At 39.2% G+C, this 23,715-nt stretch overlaps 1 protein-coding gene and 1 pseudogene across 2 annotated transcripts in view; both read left to right on the top strand.

Moving 5' to 3' along the window:
- The window catches only part of DDX10 (DEAD-box helicase 10), a 283,829-nt gene that overhangs the window by 251,965 nt on the left and 8,149 nt on the right, over window positions 1-23,715 (top strand). The window contains exon 17 of the mRNA XM_010371338.2: window positions 7,318-7,457. Coding sequence (XP_010369640.1) covers window positions 7,318-7,457 — 140 coding nt within the window. The remainder of the gene's footprint in view (window positions 1-7,317; window positions 7,458-23,715) is intronic.
- On the top strand, window positions 14,929-16,033 carry LOC104668578 (annotated as a pseudogene). Its single transcript, XR_748841.2, has one exon. The product of XR_748841.2 is annotated as an FUN14 domain-containing protein 2 pseudogene (transcript).

Genomic DNA, 23,715 nt, shown 5'->3' with positions numbered 1-23,715 from the left:
AATTCAGAAAAATTTTTAATTTCTTCTGTAAATAATTTAGTGCCTAGGATTTATAGCTTGGGGAAATCTCAAAATCAGTCTCTCTTTAACTACTGAGGATGGTCAGCTATCCCTAGCAATCAATTTTTATCTTAAATTTAAAAACTATGAAGAGTTAATGCATTCTTAGAAAGTTGTTTTGAAGTTTTTTTAGTGGAACAAAATGTGTTTTGATTGCCTCACTTTTCTCTAAAATTTTCTTTTTAATCTTTACATTCCTCGTTGGAATCAAAAATAGTTTATAATACATTTTGGAATTTTTCCTCTTTGTGAAATTTCAAAGTTGACATTTTGCTTTTAATTCATACAATATGGGAAGACTTTAAGTCCTAGATGGAATTAAATAACTAAAATTTAAATTCAGTTCGTAAAGGTTATTTTGTTTTTATAAATGCTGTATGGCATGTAGGAACGTAATAAAGATAATTCTCTGCATTTAGGCTTTTAATACATTTTCTCACTGATAATCACTGACAGCCTAGCATGACTAGGGCAACAGATTAATTAGGAAATTTGTTTAAAAAATCAGGCAGTGGGTCTCTAATACATTAAATATGTTTTTACTCCTGTGTCCCATTTATATTTGGCGTCAGACAACAGACATTACCATGTACTTTGCTGAGTTCTGGGGGAATGGAAATGCAAAGTGTGTTATTATGTAGCATATTTTAGGGTCTTACTGTGTGCCAGGTACTCTTAAGTGCTTTACCTATGTTGTTTCATTTCACCTGCACAGTCGTCCTGTGAAACAGATGCTTTTTACAAGTTTACTGAAGAAGCGATGCTTAGAAATACTTGATGATTTGTGTTATCAGGTATAGAATAAAGAAACATGTTTGGTCTTTGTCCCTGGTTCCTGGCATAGAACACCCTTAAACCCCTGGGATTTCCTGAGTGACAGGAGTGTCTCTGGTTATTCTTAAGAAGTCCCCTTTCAGCACTTGGCATTTATACTAATGAGGTGGCTTAGGGTGGTGTCTCTAGATAGCTTCAGGGTACAGGCTGGTTACCAGAAAGACCAAACAGTTGATTAGAGGTTGGGGCTTTTAGCCCTATTCCCCCAACCTCCCCAGAAGGGAAGGGTGGCTGGAGATTGAATTATAAAAGCCCTTGAAGAGTGAGTTCAGAGAGCTTCTGCATGGGCAGACACATTCATGTGCTGGGACGGTGGCCCTCCCAGGAAGGGCATGAAGTTCTGTGTCTCACTCCCACCCCTTCCCTTGTCCTGTGCCTCACTCTCTTGTCCTGTGCCTCATTCCCACCCCTTCCCTTGTCCTGTGCCTCACTCTCTTGTCCTGTGCCTCATTCCCATCCCTTCCCTTGTCCTGTGCCTCATTCCCACCCCTTCCCTTGTCCTGTGCCTCACTCTCACCCCTTCCCTTGTCCTGTGCCTCACTCCCACCCCTTCCCTTGTCCTGTGCCTCACTCCCACTCCTTCCGTTGCCCTGTGCCTCTTCCTCTGGCTGTTTCTGAGTTTAGGCCTTCATAATAAATGGGCAATCATTAAGTAAAACACTTTCCTGAGTTCTGTGAAAAGTTGTAGAGAGTTATGGAACCTGAGAGGGGCCTGTGGGAACCCCTGAATTTGTAGTCTACTGGCCACTGTTGTCCGAAGTGTGGACAGTCTTGTGGGACTGAACCTTTGACCTGTGAGATCTGTGTTAAGATACTCTGCATGGTTACTGACAGAATTGAGTTGTATTTTTGGGCACCTGTTGGTACCTGTTGGATTGGTGTGAAGAGGCACCATGCATTTGATGTTAGAAGGCACCACAACAGGCAAAAAGCAGCAGAGGATGTTCCAGGAGAGAAATAGCATGCATGAAGACTTGAGGTGGAAAGAGGCTAGGACTAGTGCCAGGACCTGAAAGTACATGTGTTGTAAACCGGTGTCTTATATTATCACATGTCAGATTTGAGATCTATTTCAAAATTCTAATTACAACACAGAACTGGAGTGATCAGAATTGGGGAAAGAATACTTGCAGGAAGGCCCATTAGGCAGCTGGTGCAATATTCTAGGCAAAACAAAAACCAAAAAGAGGCTTGGGAGCCAAGGATAAGGAAAGTGGAGATTACCACATGTAAGGTATCATAGGAAGCACCTGCATGTTTTACAAAGCTTGTAAAATACGCTTGATACTGAAAAAAAAAAAACAAAACAAAACAAAAAAAAAAAAAAACACTGTGCAAGCACATCCAAAGCTTTAATGATGAGATTTGAGATTCAGGGTGATGTAGGAGAAAACCCCTTGTGTATGTCCAGGTTTGTGTGACCTCGGTAAGTAATTTAGTCATCTGAAGCACAGTTTTGTAATTTCAAAAATGGGAACAATAGATCTTTTTGACCTACTTCATAGGCTTTGAAGATCTAGTAATTTATTCTATGTTAAAGCACTTTGTACGTTTGTTGTAGGAGACTGCCTCATCTTGTTTGTGTTTTTTGCCATTATCAAAACCAAAACCAAAATAACCAGTCAGGTAACATTTCTGTTTTGGGACATTTTCACCTGCCCTACTTGTAAATGAGTTTTCCAACTAACTGTTTTAAGAAAAGTCATTCCTATTTTAGGTGAAATAATTTCCTCAGGGGTTCTTAAACTGTGTTTCGGAAACTGCCAGTTATAGAGGTGACACTGATCTCTTCATGTGGGTGAAATGCTCCCCCTCTCTCTGCCCAGGGCTTTGAGGAATATGTGTGTCTGTGTATGTCTGTGTCTGAGGATGATAGGGGGTTCTTGTTTTGAGCAGGCTGGAAGGGTGGAGAAAGATGGGAGAACTAGTTGGTGAGGGGGTAGTGGTGGCAACTTTCAACCTGGAAATATGAAGAAAAAGAAGCATGTTGACAGCCAGAATGCACAATCAGTCAGCCACATGTTAGGGGATCCATAAGGTGAAAACTGCTTTCTGTCTGTATCAAATGTTAGACATTTAGCAGGGCTTGTGGAGTTTGTGGTTTTCATTTTCATACTTATGTGGGTAACTGTTCCAGAACAGCCCATTTTGTTACCAGGTCAGGGACATTATTTTCTTCACTGCAGCATCTCCAGAACCTAAAAGTGTGTCTGCTATAGGTAATAGGTGCTTAATAAAGATTTGTTGAATGAAGACATCTCCCTCTTAATCCATTTGTGCAGTTATAACAAAATACCTTAGATTGAGGGTAATTTATAAACAACAGAAATTAACTGCTCACAGTTCTAGAAGGTGGGAAGTCAAAGATCAAGGTGCCAAGAGATTCAGGGTCTGGTAAGGGCTTGTTCTCTTCTTCATAGAGGTACTGAGCAAGGTTCCTCAGACCTCTTATAAGGACACTAATCCCATTCAGATAGGCTCTACTGTTAGGACCTGAGCTCCCCCACCCTCCAACTTTTTTTTTTTTTTTCTTCCTCCTGAGACAGGGCTAGCTAGCTCTGTCATCCTATCACCCACTGGAGTACAACGGCATTATCTTGGCTCACTGCAGCCTTTGCCTCTTGGGCTCAAGCTGTTCTCCCATCTCAGCCTCCCAAGTAGCAGGTAACTATAGGAGCGTGCCACCATGCCTGGCTAATTTTTTTGTAGAGATGGGGTTTCACCATGTTGTCCAGGCTGGTCTAGAACTTCTGAGCTCAAGCAATCCACCTGTCGCGGCCTCCCAAAAAGCTTTGCCTGTTAATACTATTGCCTTGGGGGTTAGGTTTCAACACGTGAATTTTTGCGGGGGACACAAACTTCAGACCATAGCATGTTTTGTAAGGTATCCTCTCAGTGTTTATTAAACTGCTGTCTTCTTTCTGTATTTAACAGAGGTCTGATGTTTACTGACTATGCTTCTGTATATATTAATTCTCTTAAATATATTATGTACCTGTCTCAGTCACTTTGGGCTGCTGTAACAAATTCCATAGACAAGTAATTTAAGCAACACACATTTCTCAGAGTTCTAGAGGCTGGAAAGTTTAGTATCAAGGTGCCAGTAGATTTAGTATCTCATGAGGTCCTGTTTACTGATTTGTAGATGGCTTCTCACTGTGTCCTCACATGGTGGAAGAGGAGTTAGCTAGCTCTCTAGTTCCTTCTTTTGAGGGTGCGAATTCCATTCATGAGGGCTCCACCCTCATGACCATCGCATTGGGATTAGGGTATGGACATATGAATGAAGAGAGGTGCAAACATTGTCCATTATAATACCCCTGTAATCCATAGAGTCTAGTTGATTCTCCTTCATTAATATCTCTCGTACCGATCCTCCACCTTCATCTCCACTGCTACTTCCCTCGTTAATTATTACAGTTTTAAAACTTACATCCTTCCTTCAAATGTTATACCTTCCAACCACCCTTTCTATTGTTGCATTTCTAAGGTACTAATTTAGCTTCCTGCTAAAATACTTAAATGGTTTTCCCTTACTTAGAGCAGTGAGTTTCCAGCCATGGTGTCCTAACACACTGACATGACTGGGAACTGTGTCAGGCAAACTTGTCTTTATTTGATTCTTATATTAGATAGCTACAAAGTTAAAAAAGCTACATACCCTCATCACAATTTGCCCACAAGGATATTCCTGTGGACAAAGGACAGACAGAACTCAAAGTCATCCCTCTGCTCATGTGAGACAAATGCTTCTCTGAGTGCTTCCTCTGCCCTGTTGTTTCGCTGAGCCAGACTAAGGCACAAGCGACTTTTCCTCTACCTCCACCTCACATGTAAATTGTGTATTTAGAAAGAGGCTAATCAGAGACTCAAAAGAATGCAATTGTTTGTCTCTTATCTACCTAGTGACCTGGAACCCCCCCTCCCTGCTTCGAGTTGTCCCGCTCTTTTGGACAGTTGTGATGTAATAGATATGTCAGAGAATATTTGTCTGACTCATGAAAATAAGTCAAAAGGAGGTAAAAACGAGGATGGTTCTGTCAGTCCAAAATATCTGAGACAAATCTTAACCAATTTAGAAAGTTTATTTTGCCAAGGTTAAAGGACACACCCATGACACAGCCTCAGGAGGTCCTGAGGACATGTGCCCAAGGTGGTAGAGGCACAGCTTGTACATTTTAGGGAGACGTGAGACATCAATTAGTGTCTGTAAGATGTACATCGGTTCAGTCCAGAAAGGCAGGACAACTCGAAGCAGGGAAGGAACTTCCAGGTCATAGGTAGCTAAGAGATAAACAGTTGCATTCTTTTGAGTCTCTGATTAGCCTCTTACTAAATACACAAATCACATGTGAGGCGGAGGTAGAGGAATCATTCACGCCTTACAGTGAAACAACAGGGCAGAGGAAGCACTCAGAGAAGCATTTGTCTCACATGAGCAGAGGGATGACTTTGAGTTCTGTCTGTCCTTTGTCCACAAAAAATATCCTTGTGGGCAAATTGCGAGGGAGGTATGTAGCTTTTGTAGCTCTCTTATTTAGGAATAAAATGGGAGACAGGTTTGCCTGACACAGTCCGTAGCTTGACTTCCCTCTGGCTTAGTGACTTTGCCGTCCCTGTTTTCCTTTCACAGTCCCATTTTTGTAAATTATCTCTTAAATGATTCATGAAATCAAAGATAGAGACAGAGCAGCTAAGAATGTCCATTTACTTACCGTGTATGGCTAGAAAGTACATACTTCGAGGCTTTGCTAAAAAGACATTGTACTTCAGAATGTTTTCATTATGGTGATATTTTTAACTTAGTGACTTGTGTTGTAAATGATAGTGGTTTTGTTTGTTAATAAATTAAAGGTATTAATTAGTCACATCATGCTTTCCATAATATAGGTGTTATACATGTTATCGGTCATTGTCATGAATTGACTGTAATGCAAGCGCAGACAACACGGTATAGCATCAACACTGCAGTCATTTTGTAGGTCAGGAAATAGCAAGGCCTGGATGTTGTCAATGACAAGAGACACATTAAACAAAATCCAAAATAGCATTGTGTCCATTTGAAAGTAAATTTTATTACTATTGCTATGCTATTCTGCATTGTTATTCAATTTCTGGGAACGAGCATTAATCATTTGAAATCAAAAGAATCAAAGAATCATTGAAGTTTGTATCATTTGGTATGAAGAAGAATTGTAAAGATGGTAACTGAAAGAAACCCTGAAATTTTTTTAGTCCTGCTTAAAATTTTCTGTTAAATGCATGTGCCACTGCTAGTTTTGGTTTATCTAGTAGTTGACAAAACCAATCTACCAGAAATAAATGTGTTATGTGATGTTCATAACATAAATGTATAATAAATTTAATTTTGCATTATTTTGTTTTTTGACAAAAATAAGGACCAAAAATTAAAAACAAAAAAAGCCCCCTTACCTACCTGCTTGCATGAAACTGAAAAGATCTCAACTTCCATACATTCCCTCCCATGCACTATTGCTTTTCCCATTTCTTGGTGTTCCTCCCCTTTTCCCATTGTTCTTAGTGACTTTGCACTTGCATTTGAATTTAGAAGACCCATCACTATAAATACACTTGTACACATCTGATTATTGTTGTTGTTTTGTTTTTAAGAGATGGGATCTCACTCATCACCCAGGCTGGCGTGCAGTGGTACAATCATGACTCACTCTAGCCTCAGCCATCTGGCACACGAGATCTTCCCACCTCAGCCCCTGGAGTAGCTAGGACTACAGACACATGCTACCCTGCCCAGTTAATAGATCTGATAGTTTTTTAAGACTTACACTTTTGTGGTCATAAAATCAGACAAATGTTACTGTACTCTTGCTTCTGGTCTTTTATATTTTCACCTAATATTTTTGGTAGTTTTGAAACTTAGATGTGTGGACAGGAGCACTAAAACAACTTTATATGCTGTTTCTTTGTGTTTATTTTTATTTTATTTTAGAGATGTTGCCCAGGCTTGTGTGCAGTGACTATTCACAGGCGTGATCATTGTGTACTGCCGCCTTAAACTCCTGGGCTCAAGCAAGCCCCTTGCCTCATCCTCCTGAGTAGCTGGGATGACAGGAGCATGCCACAGCACTTGGCTTTTATTTCTTTGATAATTGAGTTGAATTACATGGAAATAATAAAATAGACAATTTTCTCCTGTATTGTATTTAAAGGACTGAGTAGTGATTTGCTTTCTGAATCTTATTTTATTTTATTTTTGAAATGATAAAGATTTTCATTCTCTTTGCAAATGGTTGTGGTTCTGAAAGTCACTTGCCTTTACCAGAAAAGAAAGCTTCTAATCTGAGGATGTCAATTAGAGGGGTATCCATTTGGGTCTGGAAATAAAACCTGATTATTTATCAACTGACTTCTTCAACTACAATTTCCCTTATTATTATTTTTTAGGCCAAAGATGAAGAGGAAGCCTTTCTGGATTGGAGTGATGATGATGATGATGATGGATTTGATCCAAGCACGCTCCCAGATCCAGATAAGTACAGAAGCTCTGAAGACTCAGATAGTGAAGATATGGAAAATAAAATTAGGTATGTTTTTACCATTGGTATGAAATGCATACTCAATACTCACATGAGTCTTCTAATGAATCCAAAAGACATTACTAAGAGTTCTACTCCGAGATGTTTGTTGCTTTTTTTTTTTTTAAATATACCTTTACTTATATTCTTGGAAATCCTGCTGCTATTTTTTTACTCATTTTGTTGCAGATTCTTCTAGAAATACGCTTTTCTGATCATGTTAGGGCCTTTTTGATCATTTTTATAATCCTTATTAATGGATATGTGTGATAGATGAGTTGTGTTTTTCCTTTTTTTTTTTTTTCCTTATCTTTCTCTGAGTCCTTTATGCCTAAGTATTTGATGCACTAAGATATGTTCTCTGCAAACAGAGTTAGGGTTTTATTTTTTTTCATTGTCAAAGAACGCTATTAAAGATACTGCTAAAAATTGTCCTTGAATTTTAAAAAGGGGACATTATTCTTCCACATTCTTTTATATGGAATTAACTAACAAATAAAATACTGGAGGGGCTGGGCGCCATGGCTCATGCCTATAATCTCAACACTTTGGGAGGCTGATGCGGGAGGATTGCCTGTAGCCAGCAGTTTGAGACCAGCCTAATCAACAAAGTGAGAACCTGAATCTACCAAAAAAAAAAAAAATAGTTTTTAATAAATAAAATAATGGAAAACCGGTACAGAAACAATCTTTGACAAATTCCTTCACTTTAAAATCTATTGATTATTTATTTGCTACCATTGCCAGAAACAAATGAAATGTGAAGAATTGAATAATAGTATGACTTGCTCAGCATTTGTTTTCAGAGTACTATGTATTAGATTACATTAAGAGTCTATTGATTTAAAAGTTGAGAACGTTAAACCTCATGCTCGATCTAAACCAATGAGCTTCTTTACGGAAGGGAGGTACTAATGACAGAATTAATATGATTGAAGGAAAGAGGAAGCTTGATGGAACCCTTGAAGTGCTAGCACAGGGAGTTTGGAGTTGGAGAAACAGGCCATAGAGAGTTATAATTTGTTTTAAACAAGAACATTATGAAAAGGTCTTAAAGATTTTCTTAGGTGAAAATGCTGTGGGGAGACAGAGTTACTCTTCATTTGAGTCTCATGCATATTTAAACATGAATTATTTTTTAATAGGGAAAATTCACTTATCCAAATGCAGTCTTCTGAGGTGATGCCAGAAACTTCCATTTGCTGTTGGACAACTAGGTGGTTGAACATATTAGCTTTATATAGCATGTGTAGGCTCTAGGTAGTAGACATGTTTGCTTTACTACCACAAGAGGCACCACAGATGAAAAGAATTTGGTTAGGATTTACAAAAATATATAAATGTTTGTGCCATAAGGATTAAATAATTTAGGCTCTGGGCATATTATCTAATCATTGAAAATTGACCTCTAAGAGTAAATGTACACACTGAGTTCCTTGGTGTATGTGTCTGAGACCTAGATGAACCCCAGTGGGATCAGGTTTGCTGCCCCTTGGGTTCTTATATAAATGTACCTCTTGTAGAATGGTTTATTGGGTCTGTATTTTGGTAGATGTGATTTAATGTAACATACATGACTTTGAGTCATTATCTTCCAAGTGTTTCCATGTAACTTGATTACCTGGAAGGAACATTAATTGGTTCTTACAGTTCTGCAGCCATATTTTGCGTATCTGTCTAATATACCTTTAAAAGATAGAGTCAACCTTTGAAACCTTTGGTAGGATGTCAGCAATCCTTCTGCATTGGACTTATGTGGGTTTTTTCCCTAACATTTTTAATGATAGTTTCTGGGTCATCTTTCATCTGTGTACAGCAGGCATTTCATTTCATTCTTCTGTCATTTCTTGCCCTTATAGTGACATTTCCATACTACCACCTAGTTAATATAACTTATTCTCTAGTAGCTCATGTGTTTCATCCTGTTAATTAACTGTAAATGTTTTGTACCTAGAAATTGTCTTTACATTTTTTTTTTTTTTGTACCAACACTTAATGCTCTCGCCTCACTTCCCACCCCTAGTATTAATGTCATGGCACAGAGAATGCCTTGACATATTTGAATTGATTAATTGATTGATGAAGGAGATTTACAGGGTTAAAAAAGAAATGTAGTTGTAAGAGGCTATATCATTGGTCCTAATATTAATAGGTTGAATGATACAAGAGATGACAGAATATAGATGGAGAGTTGGAAGAAGCCGAGTTCATATAGTGTATTGGTGATGAACAAGAAGGTAGAAGTACCTTGAGAGATGACAAAGCATCTTAACTTAAAGACAAGTGTTCAGATGGAAAGTATTTAAGCATTATATGAAAATTACAGCAGTTTTAATTTCAGGCACAGCTAACAAGTCTGCATTAGTGGAGACTGGGATTGATCAACTTGTTTTAAGCTGACAAAAAATGGTCTTTTGTTGAAGAGGAGGATATCAGCAAGGGCTTGATTACTGATGAGGGATTTTATTCCTGTAGTGTGTATAAGGGCTTCCTAGCAGGTTTTCTGTTTTGGCCTGTGAACACAGACATTGTCTAATCTTACAGCCTCCTTTTAGATGAAAAAAACCAAGGCTTTAAGGGCTAAAATAACTTGTCTGTGGTCACAATAAAAGTTAGGGACAGATCAATGTGATCTTTGTAAATTAAACTGATTCCCTAGTTCTAGAATCTCAGTTAGGTGTATAGAATTACCCTGGTGTTGAGAGAGATAGCTCAGGATAATGTCATTTGACTAAAGACCTGGTTCCATGGACTAACCATAACATAGACTTCACTAAACCATGGTTTCCCACCCTCAGCATTATTGATATTCTGGCTCAGATAATTTTTTGTTTGGTGAAGGGTATAGGCTGTGTAGCATCATCCCTGGCCTCTGACAATACCATTTGGCACAACTAAAAATGTCTTTAGACATTGTCAGGTATCTCTGAGAAAGCAAAATTGCCCACAGTTGAGAACTGGACTAGACCCCAGATGGCAGATACATATTACTGGTGCTTAATTTCCCCTGTCCTTCATTCAAGGTAGGCTGTTTCTCTATTCAGTTCCATTTGTCCTAAGCAGTCCTCAGCACAGTCTCTATCAATCAATTGGAACTGATACAGAAGGTAAAACCTATTTGCCATTCCTGTACTAACAGGCAGGATTTGGAATAAATTGTAAGTAGTAACCTATATTTGTAATTTCTATTTATGCTTTAATTTCCATTTTTCTCCATTTTCTGTGGTTTCTTTACCTCAATGGCAATTAATCAAGATGTATGTAAACTAAAACCAAAATTGTTTTGGATAAAGAAAATGTATTTGGAAGATTGTATACTAGAATTTTGACAGTAGTAATTGCTGTTGTTGTTACTATTTGCATAGTAGCACCAGTACAGTTTTTCTGTATTCTTCTAGTTTGGCTACACCTTCTTTTTCTTTGCTTCTCATAAGCTGTACAACTATGTGCTAAGATCTTGTGATGTCAGCTTTAGTGGGTCCTCCTGATAGGTTCACAGGTTTTACTTGCTGTGCAGTCTCTAACCCTCTACTCAGTAATTAAGGCAAGGCTACTACTCTGGCCTCTTAGACAGCATCACATCTCTCAGTAGGTTATTCTCTGGCCATACACTTAGCAGTTTCAGAGATGAGTTCGCTCTTATGGAACTAGATAGACCAATTAGAAAGTAGATATTCGTCCCAAATTAAGTAGCATGAGCTAGTTTCTTGGAAAGTTTTCTATGGGTGTTTCTTTTTCCTTCACTTTATTGACACGCATAAATATTCAGCATGAGTAACACTTTTGTTGCTCCACGTGGAAAAGACACTGTCAGTTGGAACTAGGCAATGGAGAGCCAGATTTAGTGGAGAATGACAGAATCTGGGGTCAGTAGTTCCCCTCAGGGAGGTCTGACAGGGTTTTAAAGAGTTTGTACTTCTGCCTTCTTTCTCAGTTCAGTGCATAGCTGCAATATACTTTAAACTACCTTCGACCCTCTAGGATTATCAGAATTGTTATCTCCAGCACTGAGATTTCGAAAGGGTTCTAATGTGGATTCAACTCAGTTTAGTTAGCATTACCAAAAGAGATCTTGCTTATAATATGGTTTCAGGGACAATGAAAATTATATGACTTTGGGTTTCTTTTAATGAGCTTTAAGAATGCTGCCATGAATAGTTTATTTATCCTCAAAAACAGAACTGTGAAACAGGGGACCAGCTAATTTACCCGTAGTACAGAAGTAGTTGGGGCCAGATGTCCAAACTCCATTTAAGGATCTAGGCTTTCATGTGCTATTTTTGACAACAGGTGTAGAAGCGAGAGCTTGCTTTGATGTTCTCTGGCTTTTTTGCTCATCTTTATCCATCTTACGCATTGGTCTAGACTGCGTTTTACTCTGGCTTTCACCTCTCATTCTTTCTTCGAAAATGTGGAGTTAACACAGGTAGAATTAATAGATGTTAGGATTTGTTGTTGTTGTTGTTGTAGACAAAACAGCTTAGTAGGAAACCCAGCTCTCTGTTTCAGTGGGCTTTGTGACGTTCATTGAATTTATTGGTCTGCTGGGAACAGCACAGAATCCTGTGTTCTTACCTCCAGTAAGTTTTGCAAGAGTTTTGTACCTTTTGAGGAACCAAGACCTCAGATACTGTAGTTGCCTTTGGGCTTGTGAATGATTTTTCATTTCAAATTGTCCATACGATAAAGTTACATCACGTTCAAAATAAAAATATTTTTAAAAGCTTCTATATGGGGTGCCAAGGAATAGAGTAAGAATCTTCTGCATTATTTAAATCATATTTTACTTAAGAGTTAAGAATACCCACTTGATCTGTTAGTCTCTGGATTATAACATTTCTTCCATCTATTCTTTCAACTAAAAATGTTTTAATGCCTGTCATGGGCCAGGCATGGATACAGAGGATAAAACATTAAACAGGAAAAATGTCTTTCCTGCTTTCACAAAGCTTTTTGTTCCATGGAGGTTACAGGTAGCTAAATAAGCAATTACACAACAGTGTGATGGATTAGTTTGTGGTTTGTGCACTGGGGGAGGCGGTAGGGAATGGAGTAGGTAGGGAACGAACATGGAGACCACATAAGTGATGGGTCCAATCTAGGCCTGGTGGATCAGAAAGAGCTTCCTGAAGGCAGTGATGTCTACACTAAATCAGACTTAGGTGTAAGTGTTAACTGAGCAGAGGGGAGGGTAAGTTGCACTTCTAAAAAGTGTGACCTCTAAAGCGAGATGAGTGTCTTTAATCATATTCCATTTAAAACTCTTCTTTCAATAAAATTGCTTCTTACAGCTGTGCTTCACAGGCTGAGAGACTTGACTCGGAACATATAAGATTAATTTTTATATATCTAGTAGCATTTATCATGTTTGGTGTTTGGCCATCTTCGTGTGAATTGTTAATGATGTGAAAATTTGCAAAGTACTAAATACAATGAAAAAGAAACAGCTGGATGTTCCAGATATTCATTATCCAGTCAAATTAGGGTTTTAATGTTTATAATCTTAACCTTTTTCAAACAAAAAAAGGAAAAAGAAAAGGTGGTGACTAGACTCTTGGTACCTTATAACAATCTTTGCTTTGCAGACTACATTCTTTAAGGCAGGTGGCTTTATCAAGAATTCTTACATGGTGTAGGGTATTTGGTAGATTATTCTAGGTAGCATAAGACCAATTACATCTGTAGTTTGTACTGAGGCCATTGTCGTCATTTAGACATGATAACTTATGTATGGATTGATACCTTTTCCTGTACAGAGTAAACGATTCCACGTCTAAATATAATTAGGTGGTTCTTTTAACCTATTTTTACACACCTCTGAATCAAAAGACTAATCAAGGTTTTCAGTCTGCATGTTTGTTCTTTTATTTGGGTTTTTGTTTTGTTTCTAAAAATCTGTTCCATATTCATTTGTCTATCTTTTGAGTGAACTTGCCTGTCTTTAAAAATGATCTCTTACATGAGGTAGATGAACTACTTTAACCTCTGTGGTTTCTCCTAGTATTGAGTTCTGTGACATCTCTTAAATAAGTTTTGCTCAGTACCTATTCTAAGATTTTACAGTCGGCTTCATAATTTGTGGGAGGACTTTTCACTTGGAAAACAAAGTTCTCAGAAGCCATTTTCATTTCCTTGTTTTTGGCTGGAGCTAAAAGAGCTTTTTCTTAGTCTAGATGATTGTTTAAAAAAATACTATTCACTACAGTTTCCAATTACTTGAACCTCTACTTGATTGAGTCTCATTGTGTGTAGCAGATGTGGAAAGAAGTTGGCTCAGCTTAATTATGTAGTGAATTTATTGTGTGCCTGCCATTCTTTCCTCTTACTCTTTTCAACTTCAGGAGTATGTGCCCCATTCCCACATGCCTGAGCAACTTTCAAGAGAAAATCTTAATCATTTCTTACTTGTCAAACATTTGAAAATAAGAATATTTGGAGAAACTCCTGAGGCAGATTGTTGGGGTGGGGGTGGGAAAGGCAATATTTGTCTTCAGACTTTTAGAGAAGGGTTGCTACACACTGGGCAAGGAGGATGTTATTTTCTGGGGTGAGGGCTGAGTTAAGATGGGGGAAGACATAGTGTGAGAAATTGGGAGCTTAAGAAGCTACTCTTTTACTGTTACTGTTTTTGCCCTGTGCTTTCTACTCTATCATTTAATCAACCATTGTATAACTCAGGACAGCTGGGAGCCTGTCATTTTTTCAGACGCGCCAGGATCTCTAAGAAGGACGAATGGTTCAGGGTGGCATGAGGCTAAGATGAACCACCCTTGCTAGTAGGGTTCTCTGGCAGCTGCCCTAACTCTGGTGCACTGCAACTTTGTTTTCACTTAAAAAACCTTTGTGAGTGACTTCTTAGGATGTTTCTTTTTGTCATTTCACGTTGCATTCACATAGAATGCACTCAATGCCTAATGACTGCAAACTTTCCATCACTTGGTTACACCATAATTTCCTTGCCCATCTCCCTTTTAAAATTTTTAGATTGTATCCATGCTTAGATTTTTGGTTCTTGTTTGATTTTATTTCACCTATGCTTAGGTTTTTGGTTCTTGTTTGTTTTTATTTTGTTATTACAAGTAATTTTAATGGGTTTTAATTTTTGTTATTGTAAGTAATTTTTAAAAATTGTTAGTAAATTTTTTAAAGATTGTACTACTCGTGCTTAGGTTTTGGGTTCTTGTGTGATACGATTTTATTTTGTAATTATAAGTAATGTTTTAGTGGGCAGCTTTGTTGAAGACTGGGTTTTTTCTCCTTTGAAGTCACTTGAAGGACTAATGAAGAGTGAGACTAAACTGTAAAACTTGATTTTGCCAGATAGCTGGAACATTAGGGACATGCTTGGGTAGGTGATGATCTTGGATATTGAAAACTAATCAGGGAAAGTAGATTGAGAGAGAAGCAGATGAGATGTGTTTCTGGAGAGCACAAAATGTTCTACATGCGGATTAGCCATGAGAAAAATGCATAGCAGTGACACCGCCCGCTGAGCTCTGTGATGTAGCCGCTTGCGGAGACTGGAAGCAGCCGCAGCGCGCCCGGCCCGCCCTCTTCCGCTGCCGCCTTGGGAATGGAAACATCTGCCCCACGTGCCGGAAGCCAAGTGGTGGCGACAACTGAGCGCCACTCCACGGCCTCCCGCGCAGATCCTCTGCGTGTGTCCTCGCGAGACAAGCTCACCGAAATGGCCGCGTCCACTCAAGGAAACTTTGAGGGAAATTTTGAATCACTGGACCTTGCGGAATTTGCTAAGAAGCAGCCATGGTGGCGTAAGCTATTCGGGCAGGAATCTGGACCTTCAGCAGAAAAGTATAGCGTGGCAACCCAGCTGATCATTGGAGGTGTCACTGGATGGTGCACGGGTTTCATATTCCAGAAGGTTGGAAAGTTGGCTGCAACAGCTGTGGGAGGTGGATTTTTTCTCCTTCAACTTGCAAACCATACTGGGTACATCAAAGTTGACTGGCAACGAGTGGAGAAGGACATGAAGAAAGCCAAAGAGCAGCTGAAGATCCGTAAGAGCAATCAGATACCTACCGAGGTCAGGAGCAAAGCTGAGGAGGTGGTGTCATTTGTGAAGAAGAATGTTCTAGTGACTGGGGGATTTTTCGGAGGCTTTCTGCTTGGCATGACATCCTAAGGAAGATGACCTCATGTTCATTGTTCCTGTTTTTTTCCAGCTAGCAGCCTCTACACTCCATCATAGGACATTGAGTCCCTCCTGCTCTTCTCCTATGCCTTCCTCCCTGCCATGGCAAATCCGAGTGGCTTCTATAAGCATCTGCTGGTACAAGTTAATGTGGCATCATGAGCCTGATGGTGGCAGAAGAGACAATAGTCCTTAGCTCTCCTCCCAGTACACCCCCTACTTGGTCAGTCTGTAGGTCAACAAGAAAGTTCCTTTACCCCCATGCAAGACACTTATGAGAACACGTTGCAAGATGACTGACTGTGGAGGATGAGTGGATCCTGAAAGGTTGTCCTGAACTGTTGATTTGGAAAAGAAATAAGCACATAGATAACCTTATTGTGTGCTGCATGGAAAGGAACTGAATACATTTGCCTTTAAGCATGAAAAAAAAGAAAAGAAAAGAAAAATGCATAGCATAAACTCAACTTGTATTATGTTTAATTTTTTTTTAATCTGGGAGAAGACAATTGTACCTTCTAAACTGCTGTGGAGCAGGGATTCTTAACCTGGACTCTCTGGATGAGCTTTAGGGAAATCTTGAGATTGCATGCGAAGTGATGGTGTGGGCATGCATGTAGCATAGACACTCCTGTGCAGTTAACTGATGGATTTATGACCGGAAAAATAGAGTGGGGCCAAAAACTTTTTGCCGGTCCTAAATGGCGTCGTAGATATTTTACAGATGGAAACACATATGTGAAGTAGTGGTGTGATGTGCAGTCTTCTGCCTTCTTGTTCTTCCTCACCACCCCCAGCCTTTTCTGATTATTAGAATCCTGATCCAAGAGGACCAGTTTTTTCCTCTCCTTTTGCAGTTATGTTTATAATGAAGTCTGAGCCCATCAATCTTTTCTTAGATGAAATTGTTTTTACAAATTTGTTTTTAGTACTGAGCAGCTAGAAAAGAGACATTAAGGATGTGATACATTTTCACTACCAATTCTAAATGCGGTAGCCTTTGCTGACAGGAGAAAGCTGAGCACATTTTATGGAATGTACTGCAATAATTAATCTTCATTAGGACTGTTGCAGGGACTCATAAATTAAAATTTATGGTAAGGGGAAAAGTCTCTGGCACAACATTTTTGAATACCAAAGTGCCAATACTTTAGGATAGGTATAAAGGTTTCTGAGTATGTTTTAAATGATCACAAGCTCATTTATTAGGTTTAAATTATTTAGGAAAAAAATACAAGCTACATTTATGGATATGAATGCAAGAAGGAGAGTTTTATACAATTAAGTGCCCAAAACTGGGCTCTCGGGCACTAAACTCTTGGCTCTCCCAGTAGCTTTCCACAGCCAGTTTAGCTGCATGTTGTAAAAGGACACCCCAGGGTTTCCGTGCAAGGGCATGTTCACTGTTCTCCACCTCCCAACAACCACCCTCAGCTTCCTTGCAGCTGTATCAGTCTGTGGTTTCACCTGATTTCTTAAGTTTGCATTCCAAAAGAAAGAGAAGAAAAAGCAAGAAGTTGAAAAGCTGCTCAGACAGTCTAATAAAAGGAGTGTGCTTTCTTCTAGCAGCCCCTTGTCCTTGCTTTTGTGAAATTTTTGAATAGGCTGTACAGTGATGTCAATCCCCTATTTTGTAATTTAACACATACGAACTTGCACACCCCTAATTGTACTATGAAGAAATGCAGTTGCCACAGAAGTTATGAGCTCTAAAATGAGTCTTATGCCACTTTCTGGCTGCATAGTCTCTTTTCCAGAGTCAGGTTTGCAGAATCCCCCATAATTTCAGTTGCCGTTTTATAACTTAATTATTGGAACTGTCTGCCCCAGCATCCTTGGAAATTTAGTGCTCACTCCACTACGTTGGGTTTCTGTAAGGCATTGCATCCAGTAGGAGAGAAGTTGACAGATTTTCCCAGAAGATGTTTTTCTTCTATGTTACCTTCGCCATAGCCTATCAGACAGCACTTGGAACTTTATTTTTTTTTTTTTTTCTGATGGAGTCTCCCTCTGTCGCCTAGGCTGGAGTGCAGTGGCTGCGGTCTCAGCTCACTGCAACCTCCGTCTCCTGGGTTGAAGCAGTTCTCCTGCCTCAGCCTCCCGAGTAGCTGGGACTACAGGCACGCACCACCAAGCCCGTCTAATTTTTTTGTATTTTTAGTAGAGAAAGGGTTTCACCATGCTAGCCAGGCCGGTATTGAACTCTTGACCTCAGGCAATCTGCCTGTCTTGGCCTCCCAAAGTGCTGGGATTACAGGCGTGAGCCCTGCCCGCACCTGGCCGGAACCTTCTTGAAGTTTGGTGTAGTGGTTCTGATTACTGTGTCCTCGCAGCCCAGGAAGTGTGGTTTCTGGGTTACAAAGGACATTCTGACTTGTTTTCTTTGGATTTAATTCACACATAATTTATTTAAAGTATGCTGTTTTCCAGTGAGTGGTCTTCCTATTCATGGCAGGTACCAATGATTACCTTCCTCTTCTTGTGATAATATGTCATTTGCCCCACTCTTTCTCACACTTGTAAGTTTATTAGCTAAAGTGTCCTAAGAGCCAGAAAGGGAATTTAAAATTCAAGTGGAACAAGCCCTAGGAGTTCCCACTACTTGGAATAATATATCAGTGAGTCAGTCTCTCTCCTTCTGCCTTTCTCTGTCAATACATAGGAATTTAAACTATGCCTGATCCTGGCAGGGTGTTCTCAGAAGCTTCCGTTTTACAAAAATAGTTGCTGTAGCAGGTGTGAGATATGAATTACGTGAGGTTCTGTGAACCGAGAGACTGAATGCCTTGCCCACATGCACTGCTGCTTGTAGTTTTGGAATATTGATCTACATGCAGTATTATTACCAACTTTGCGACAGGGAAAGTAGTTTTGTGAAATTAAGACTGTTAGAACAAAGGCAGGCTACTTGGCTTTGTGGGGAAAACTGCGGGTTTGGGGATCAGACAGACCTGAGTTTGGATCTTTCTTTTACAAGTTGTGGACCTTTGACAAGTTACTTAACCTGTGTGACCCAGCTTTTGTCATCAGTCAAAGGAAGATAATTTTTACCTTGCAAAGTTACTGTAAAGATCTAACAAGGGTAAAAGGAAAGCGAAGTATGACATTGAATAGGTTCTTTAATATGTAGTAATTATTTTAATTACTAAAAGCGAAACTGGTAGGAGTTAGTACGAGTATATACATTGATAGGAATAAAACTTAATGTCCTCTAGGATATCTACTTTTCACTGTCTTCCTCATTGAAGTCATTTATTAAGTCCCCAGATAGCACTAGGCCCTATATTCAAAATAGTTTGCAAAAATGTCCTACAGCCTGGTTGAAATTAATGATGTAGTGACAATAATGTCATGTAACATAGCCTATTCAAAATGTGGAGAGTCCATGTTACCAAATTGGAGTGTAGGAATGAATGTCCTTACCTGTCTGTTCTCCTTCGACAGTCCCATGATTTAGGCATTTGATAAACTGCTAGTTTACCATGTGACTGGCAGAGAGCAATAAAGAAGAGATACTGGACCCCAGCCCCTCACTAGAGCATACACTCCAGCAGGAGAGACGGACTATAAGGAAGTAAACAAAAACTAGATAAGAGGTGGTGACAAGGCCTTGAAAACAATAACTGATGAGGGAGGAATTGGGAGAGTTCGCTTTAGCCAAGATGGTTAGGAAGAACCCTTTCTGAGGCGAGACCTGACAAATTATTGAAAGCTACCTCTGGGAAGAAGGAATGGTTCATATTTATCCTAGTGTTCTAATCATGGTTTGCGTAGATGATTTATTATTTAAATATTTGCCCTAATAGCATCACCATGACTGTACAATTCTGTGTATTCCTGTTAGGAGATTCCTTGGCTGCTTTTCACCTCATCATCATTCTACCCATGTGTCTATCCTGATTGTGATACTGACTTCATGGAAGGTGATGAGTACAAGAAACAGTTGCTATTCTAGTCCATACAGTGGCAACTCATTAGAAAGGAGTGAGCCAGCATTGAAATTCTCATAAGAACATAAAAGTGAAAGAGATGGTCTGAGTACTCTAAATGAGGATGGGAAAGGTAACTCAGGTGATGTATTAAGGGGCATGTAATTCTTTGGGGATAAAAAGAGAAAACTCTAATGTGTTTTTATGCTTAATTTAATTAAGTTATAATGTATTGGGGGGTATACTACCTCTTTTAAACTATACTTTTTTTTTATTGACTTTCTTCCTAGCAGTTTTAGTTTTTACAGTAAACAAGGAGTAAAAAATACAGTTTTCATATTTCCCCTCACCACCTCTGCAGTTTCCCCGATTAGTAACATCTTGTATTAGTGTGGTGTATTTGTTACAACGGATGAACTAATAGTGATACATTATTATTAACTAATGTCTATAGTTGAAATTAGAGTTCACTTTTGGTGTTGTGTATTTTATGGGTTTTGACAAATGTATCATGTCATGTGTCCATCATTATAGTATCACACAGAATAGCTCATTGCCCTCAAAATCCCTTGTGCTCCACCTGTTTATCCTTCTCTTTCTGAATCCCTTGCAACCACTGGTCTTTTTATTGTATTCACAGTTGTGCCTTTTCTGAAATGCCATATGGGTGGAATCATATATGCAGCCTTTTCAGATTGGCTTCTTTCACTTAGCAATATATTTTTAAGGTTCCGCTATATCTTTTTGTGGCTTGATAGCTCATTTCTTTTTATCACTGAATAATATTCCATTGTATGGATGTATCACAGTTTGTTCATCTATTGAAAGACATGTTGGCTGCTTCCACATTTTGGCAATTATGAATAAAGCTGCTATAAATATTCATGAGCAGGTTTTTGTGTGGTAATAAGTTTTCAGCTCCTTTGGGTAAATATCAAAGGGCACGACAGCTGGATCACATGGTAGGGAGTATATTTAGTTTTATAAGAAACTGCTAAACTCTCTTCCGAAGTGGCTGCATCATTTTGCATTCCTACCAGCAATGAACGAGAGCTTCTTTTTGCTCCACAGCCCCACCAGCATCTTGTATTGTCAGTCGTTTGGAATTTAACCATTTCATTATAATTTCTGTAGTTTAAAGAAAGGTGTTTTTAATTTTTAAAATACAGTAGACTGTGATCATAATAGACTTTGTCTTTTCAGATTTTGGTTATATGTTGGATTAAGTACTATTCTGCCAAACATGAAATTCTAGCTTAGTGTAGCCCTTCCTTATGAACACGGCTGCCCTTTGAGGAACTGTCCTCTCAGCCTCTCAGAGTGAAGATTTACCTGACATAAGGCTAATAATAATATACTTAATTTTAATAAACGCATCAAAGACTACTGTTGCTTGCTGAGGGCCTTAACCTAACAGGGACCCAGAACCTCTCTTCCCTCCTAGAATTTGTCCCAGGCCCCTACCCCATTCAGTATCTCTTCCTGAGTGTCCCAGCTCCCCAGGAGTTCTCTCATGAGCCATGATAGTGCCACTGTACTCCAGCCTGGGCTAAGCAAGACCCTGTCTCAGGGGGTGGGGGACATCTCAAGTTAAAAGGCTTTCACCTTACATGGTAAAGACCAATATAATCCAGTTAACATCAACAGAAAAGTAAGATCATGCCTACCATGGGGAGTTGGAGAAGCCGTAGTTAACATTTATAATGCATTTACTATGCATATATCACTTATTTAATCTCTCCGTGAGGTAGATATTAGTCACATTTGCAAACATAAAAATTGATACTGCATGACGTTCAGCAGTTTTCCCAAGTTTTAGGCAACTGCTAGGGTTTAAATTGGGTCAGACTGTCTCCAAAGCCATTTTCTTTTCCTCTGTGCCAGAATTTTGGAAATGACGTATTTAATAACAGTACTTGAATCATTGTTAAGTAACTGATTTGTAAAAGCAGTCGTTACAACATTAAACAAGGAAGGGGGAAAAGTAGATATTTTTTACATTATGCCATGTGTATATTTCAGAGAACTTACCTGTAAAGTTAAGGGGAAAAAAGGTTCCATGGTCACAGTGTCTTCCAAATATACTGAGTTAAACTTGATAGAGACAGAGTTACAATCAGATCCAGGCACCTTGAACTAGATGTTATAAAATACCTTTAACAATAAACCTTTTAGGAAACTAAAGGTTCTTCTTAATCACCTAGTTATGCTTCCTCCTAGTTTTGTCTTCAGATCCTGTGTCTCAATGTTATCCACAAGGTTATTTTGTGTTCTGTGCCTTGCTGAAGCCTAAAAGCATTCATTTTCCTACTTTACCAGTCAAATAACCCTCTCAAAGCAGTAAGGTTAGTTTTATATGAATTGTTTTTAGTGAGTCAACAAAAGCTACTAGAACCAGGGGTCTGGTTTTTGGTTTTGTTTGTTTTGTGCATATGTCATCAGTGTGTAAAATATAAAAAAGGGATCTACCCTTTTTTCTGTAAAGGGCCAGATAGTAATCATTTTACACTTTGAGGGATACTCACCTCTGCTGGTGCAGTGGTAAAGCAACTGTAGACAATACATAAACAAGTGGGTGAGGTTGCATCATCAGTAAAACTTGATGTATAAAACAGGCACTGTGTGAAATTTGGCCCACAGATATAGTTCGCTGACCAATCTTTCCTTTTTAAAGTTGGTAGTCCACTTTAAAGTCCTGTTGAAAGCTTTATATACTTTGCAAAATTTACCTTCTCCTTCTCTTTGAAAATGGGAACCAGGCTGAGCATGGTGGATGCGTCTTTAGTCCCAGGGAGGTTGAGGCAGGAGGATTGTGTCAGTTCAATGCTAGCTTGGGCAACATAGCAAGACCCCCATCTCTAAAAAGAAATAATAATAAAATGGGAACCATTTTGCCAGTCTCCAGTCTTTGAGTATCCTCTTCCATTCTCCATTGAACCCAATGAACAAGATGGTTTCCACATTCTCTAAGAACCCAGTATGTAGTTCTCAAGAGTCAGGGATGTACTTCATTTAGAGTAGCTAGTGGCTTCATATAATCTTCATCCACTTTGTTTCTTTCCTGGATACCAATGTTTCTTGTTTGTTTTTTTCTAAAGATATTTCTCCTCGAAAGAAAACAAAAGATATGAGTTGAGAATTTGCTTTTTGGTCAGTTTTCCATCAACATTAGGTAGTACTCTTGTGATAAAAATGAAAGCAACTTCAATTTTAACTTTTAATATTTTTGACAAGTGCTGTATTTGCTTATTATACTCTGTTGAAATATTGTATCTGCTGGTGGCAAACCACCCTGAGTCTAACGTCCAGGAAAGTGAGGGGAGATCCCACTGTTATTGCAGGTCTTATGGAACCTGATACCTTTGTCTTGAAGTCATAGTCATTTGTTGACTGTGCTACATGCTGTTAAAGAAAAAAATTCATGACACTTACTAAAGAATGGTAAGTCAAACTTTATTCAAGGGGTAGGGGCCACTGCAATGGGGTTTTTTAGTAGGGGCGAGAGACTGAGCTCAACTGAGAGTACAACTAGGACAAGTGAGAGTTACAAAGATTTACAGGGAGGGGTCATTAATGGAAAGTTATTAAGAAGGAACATCAAGGGTATGGAGGATTCTGGCTAAACTAGATTCCACAGGATTGTTACTGAAGGCAAGCGTGGGGGATGGGAAATTTGACCAGATATTAAGGGTGAGAGATTTTTGTTACGCTGACTCAGAAGGATTCTTGTTAAACTGGACTAAGTTGGCAGACCTGGACTAAAGACAAAGCCCAGTCAGAAAGAGGACTTAGAAGAGCCAGACTCAAGTTTGGTCAAAAGAGAGTATGTTTGTCAGTACTTCATTGAGGGTTAAGATTTTGATGTGATCACACATTTTTTTTTTTTTTTTTTTTTTTGAGACAGGAGTCTCACTGTGTCGCCCAGGCTGGAGTGCAGTGGCCAGATCTCAGCTCACTGCAAGCTCCGCCTCCTGGGTTTACGCCATTCTCCTGCCTCAGCTTCCCGAGTAGCTGGGACTACAGGCTCCCGCCACCTCGCCCGGCTAGATTTTTGTATTTTTTAGTAGAGACGGGGTTTCACCATGTTAACCAGGATGGTCTCGATCTCCTGACCTCGTGATCCGCCCGTCTCGGCCTCCCAAAGTGCTGGGATTACAGGCTTGAGCCACCGCGCCCGGCCGATGAC

The sequence above is a fragment of the Rhinopithecus roxellana genome, chromosome 15 (genome assembly GCF_007565055.1).
Source record: "Rhinopithecus roxellana isolate Shanxi Qingling chromosome 15, ASM756505v1, whole genome shotgun sequence".
NCBI lineage: Eukaryota > Metazoa > Chordata > Mammalia > Primates > Cercopithecidae > Rhinopithecus > Rhinopithecus roxellana.
Note: the sequence above shows the minus strand (reverse complement) of the source record. Positions and strands in the feature narration are given on the sequence as shown.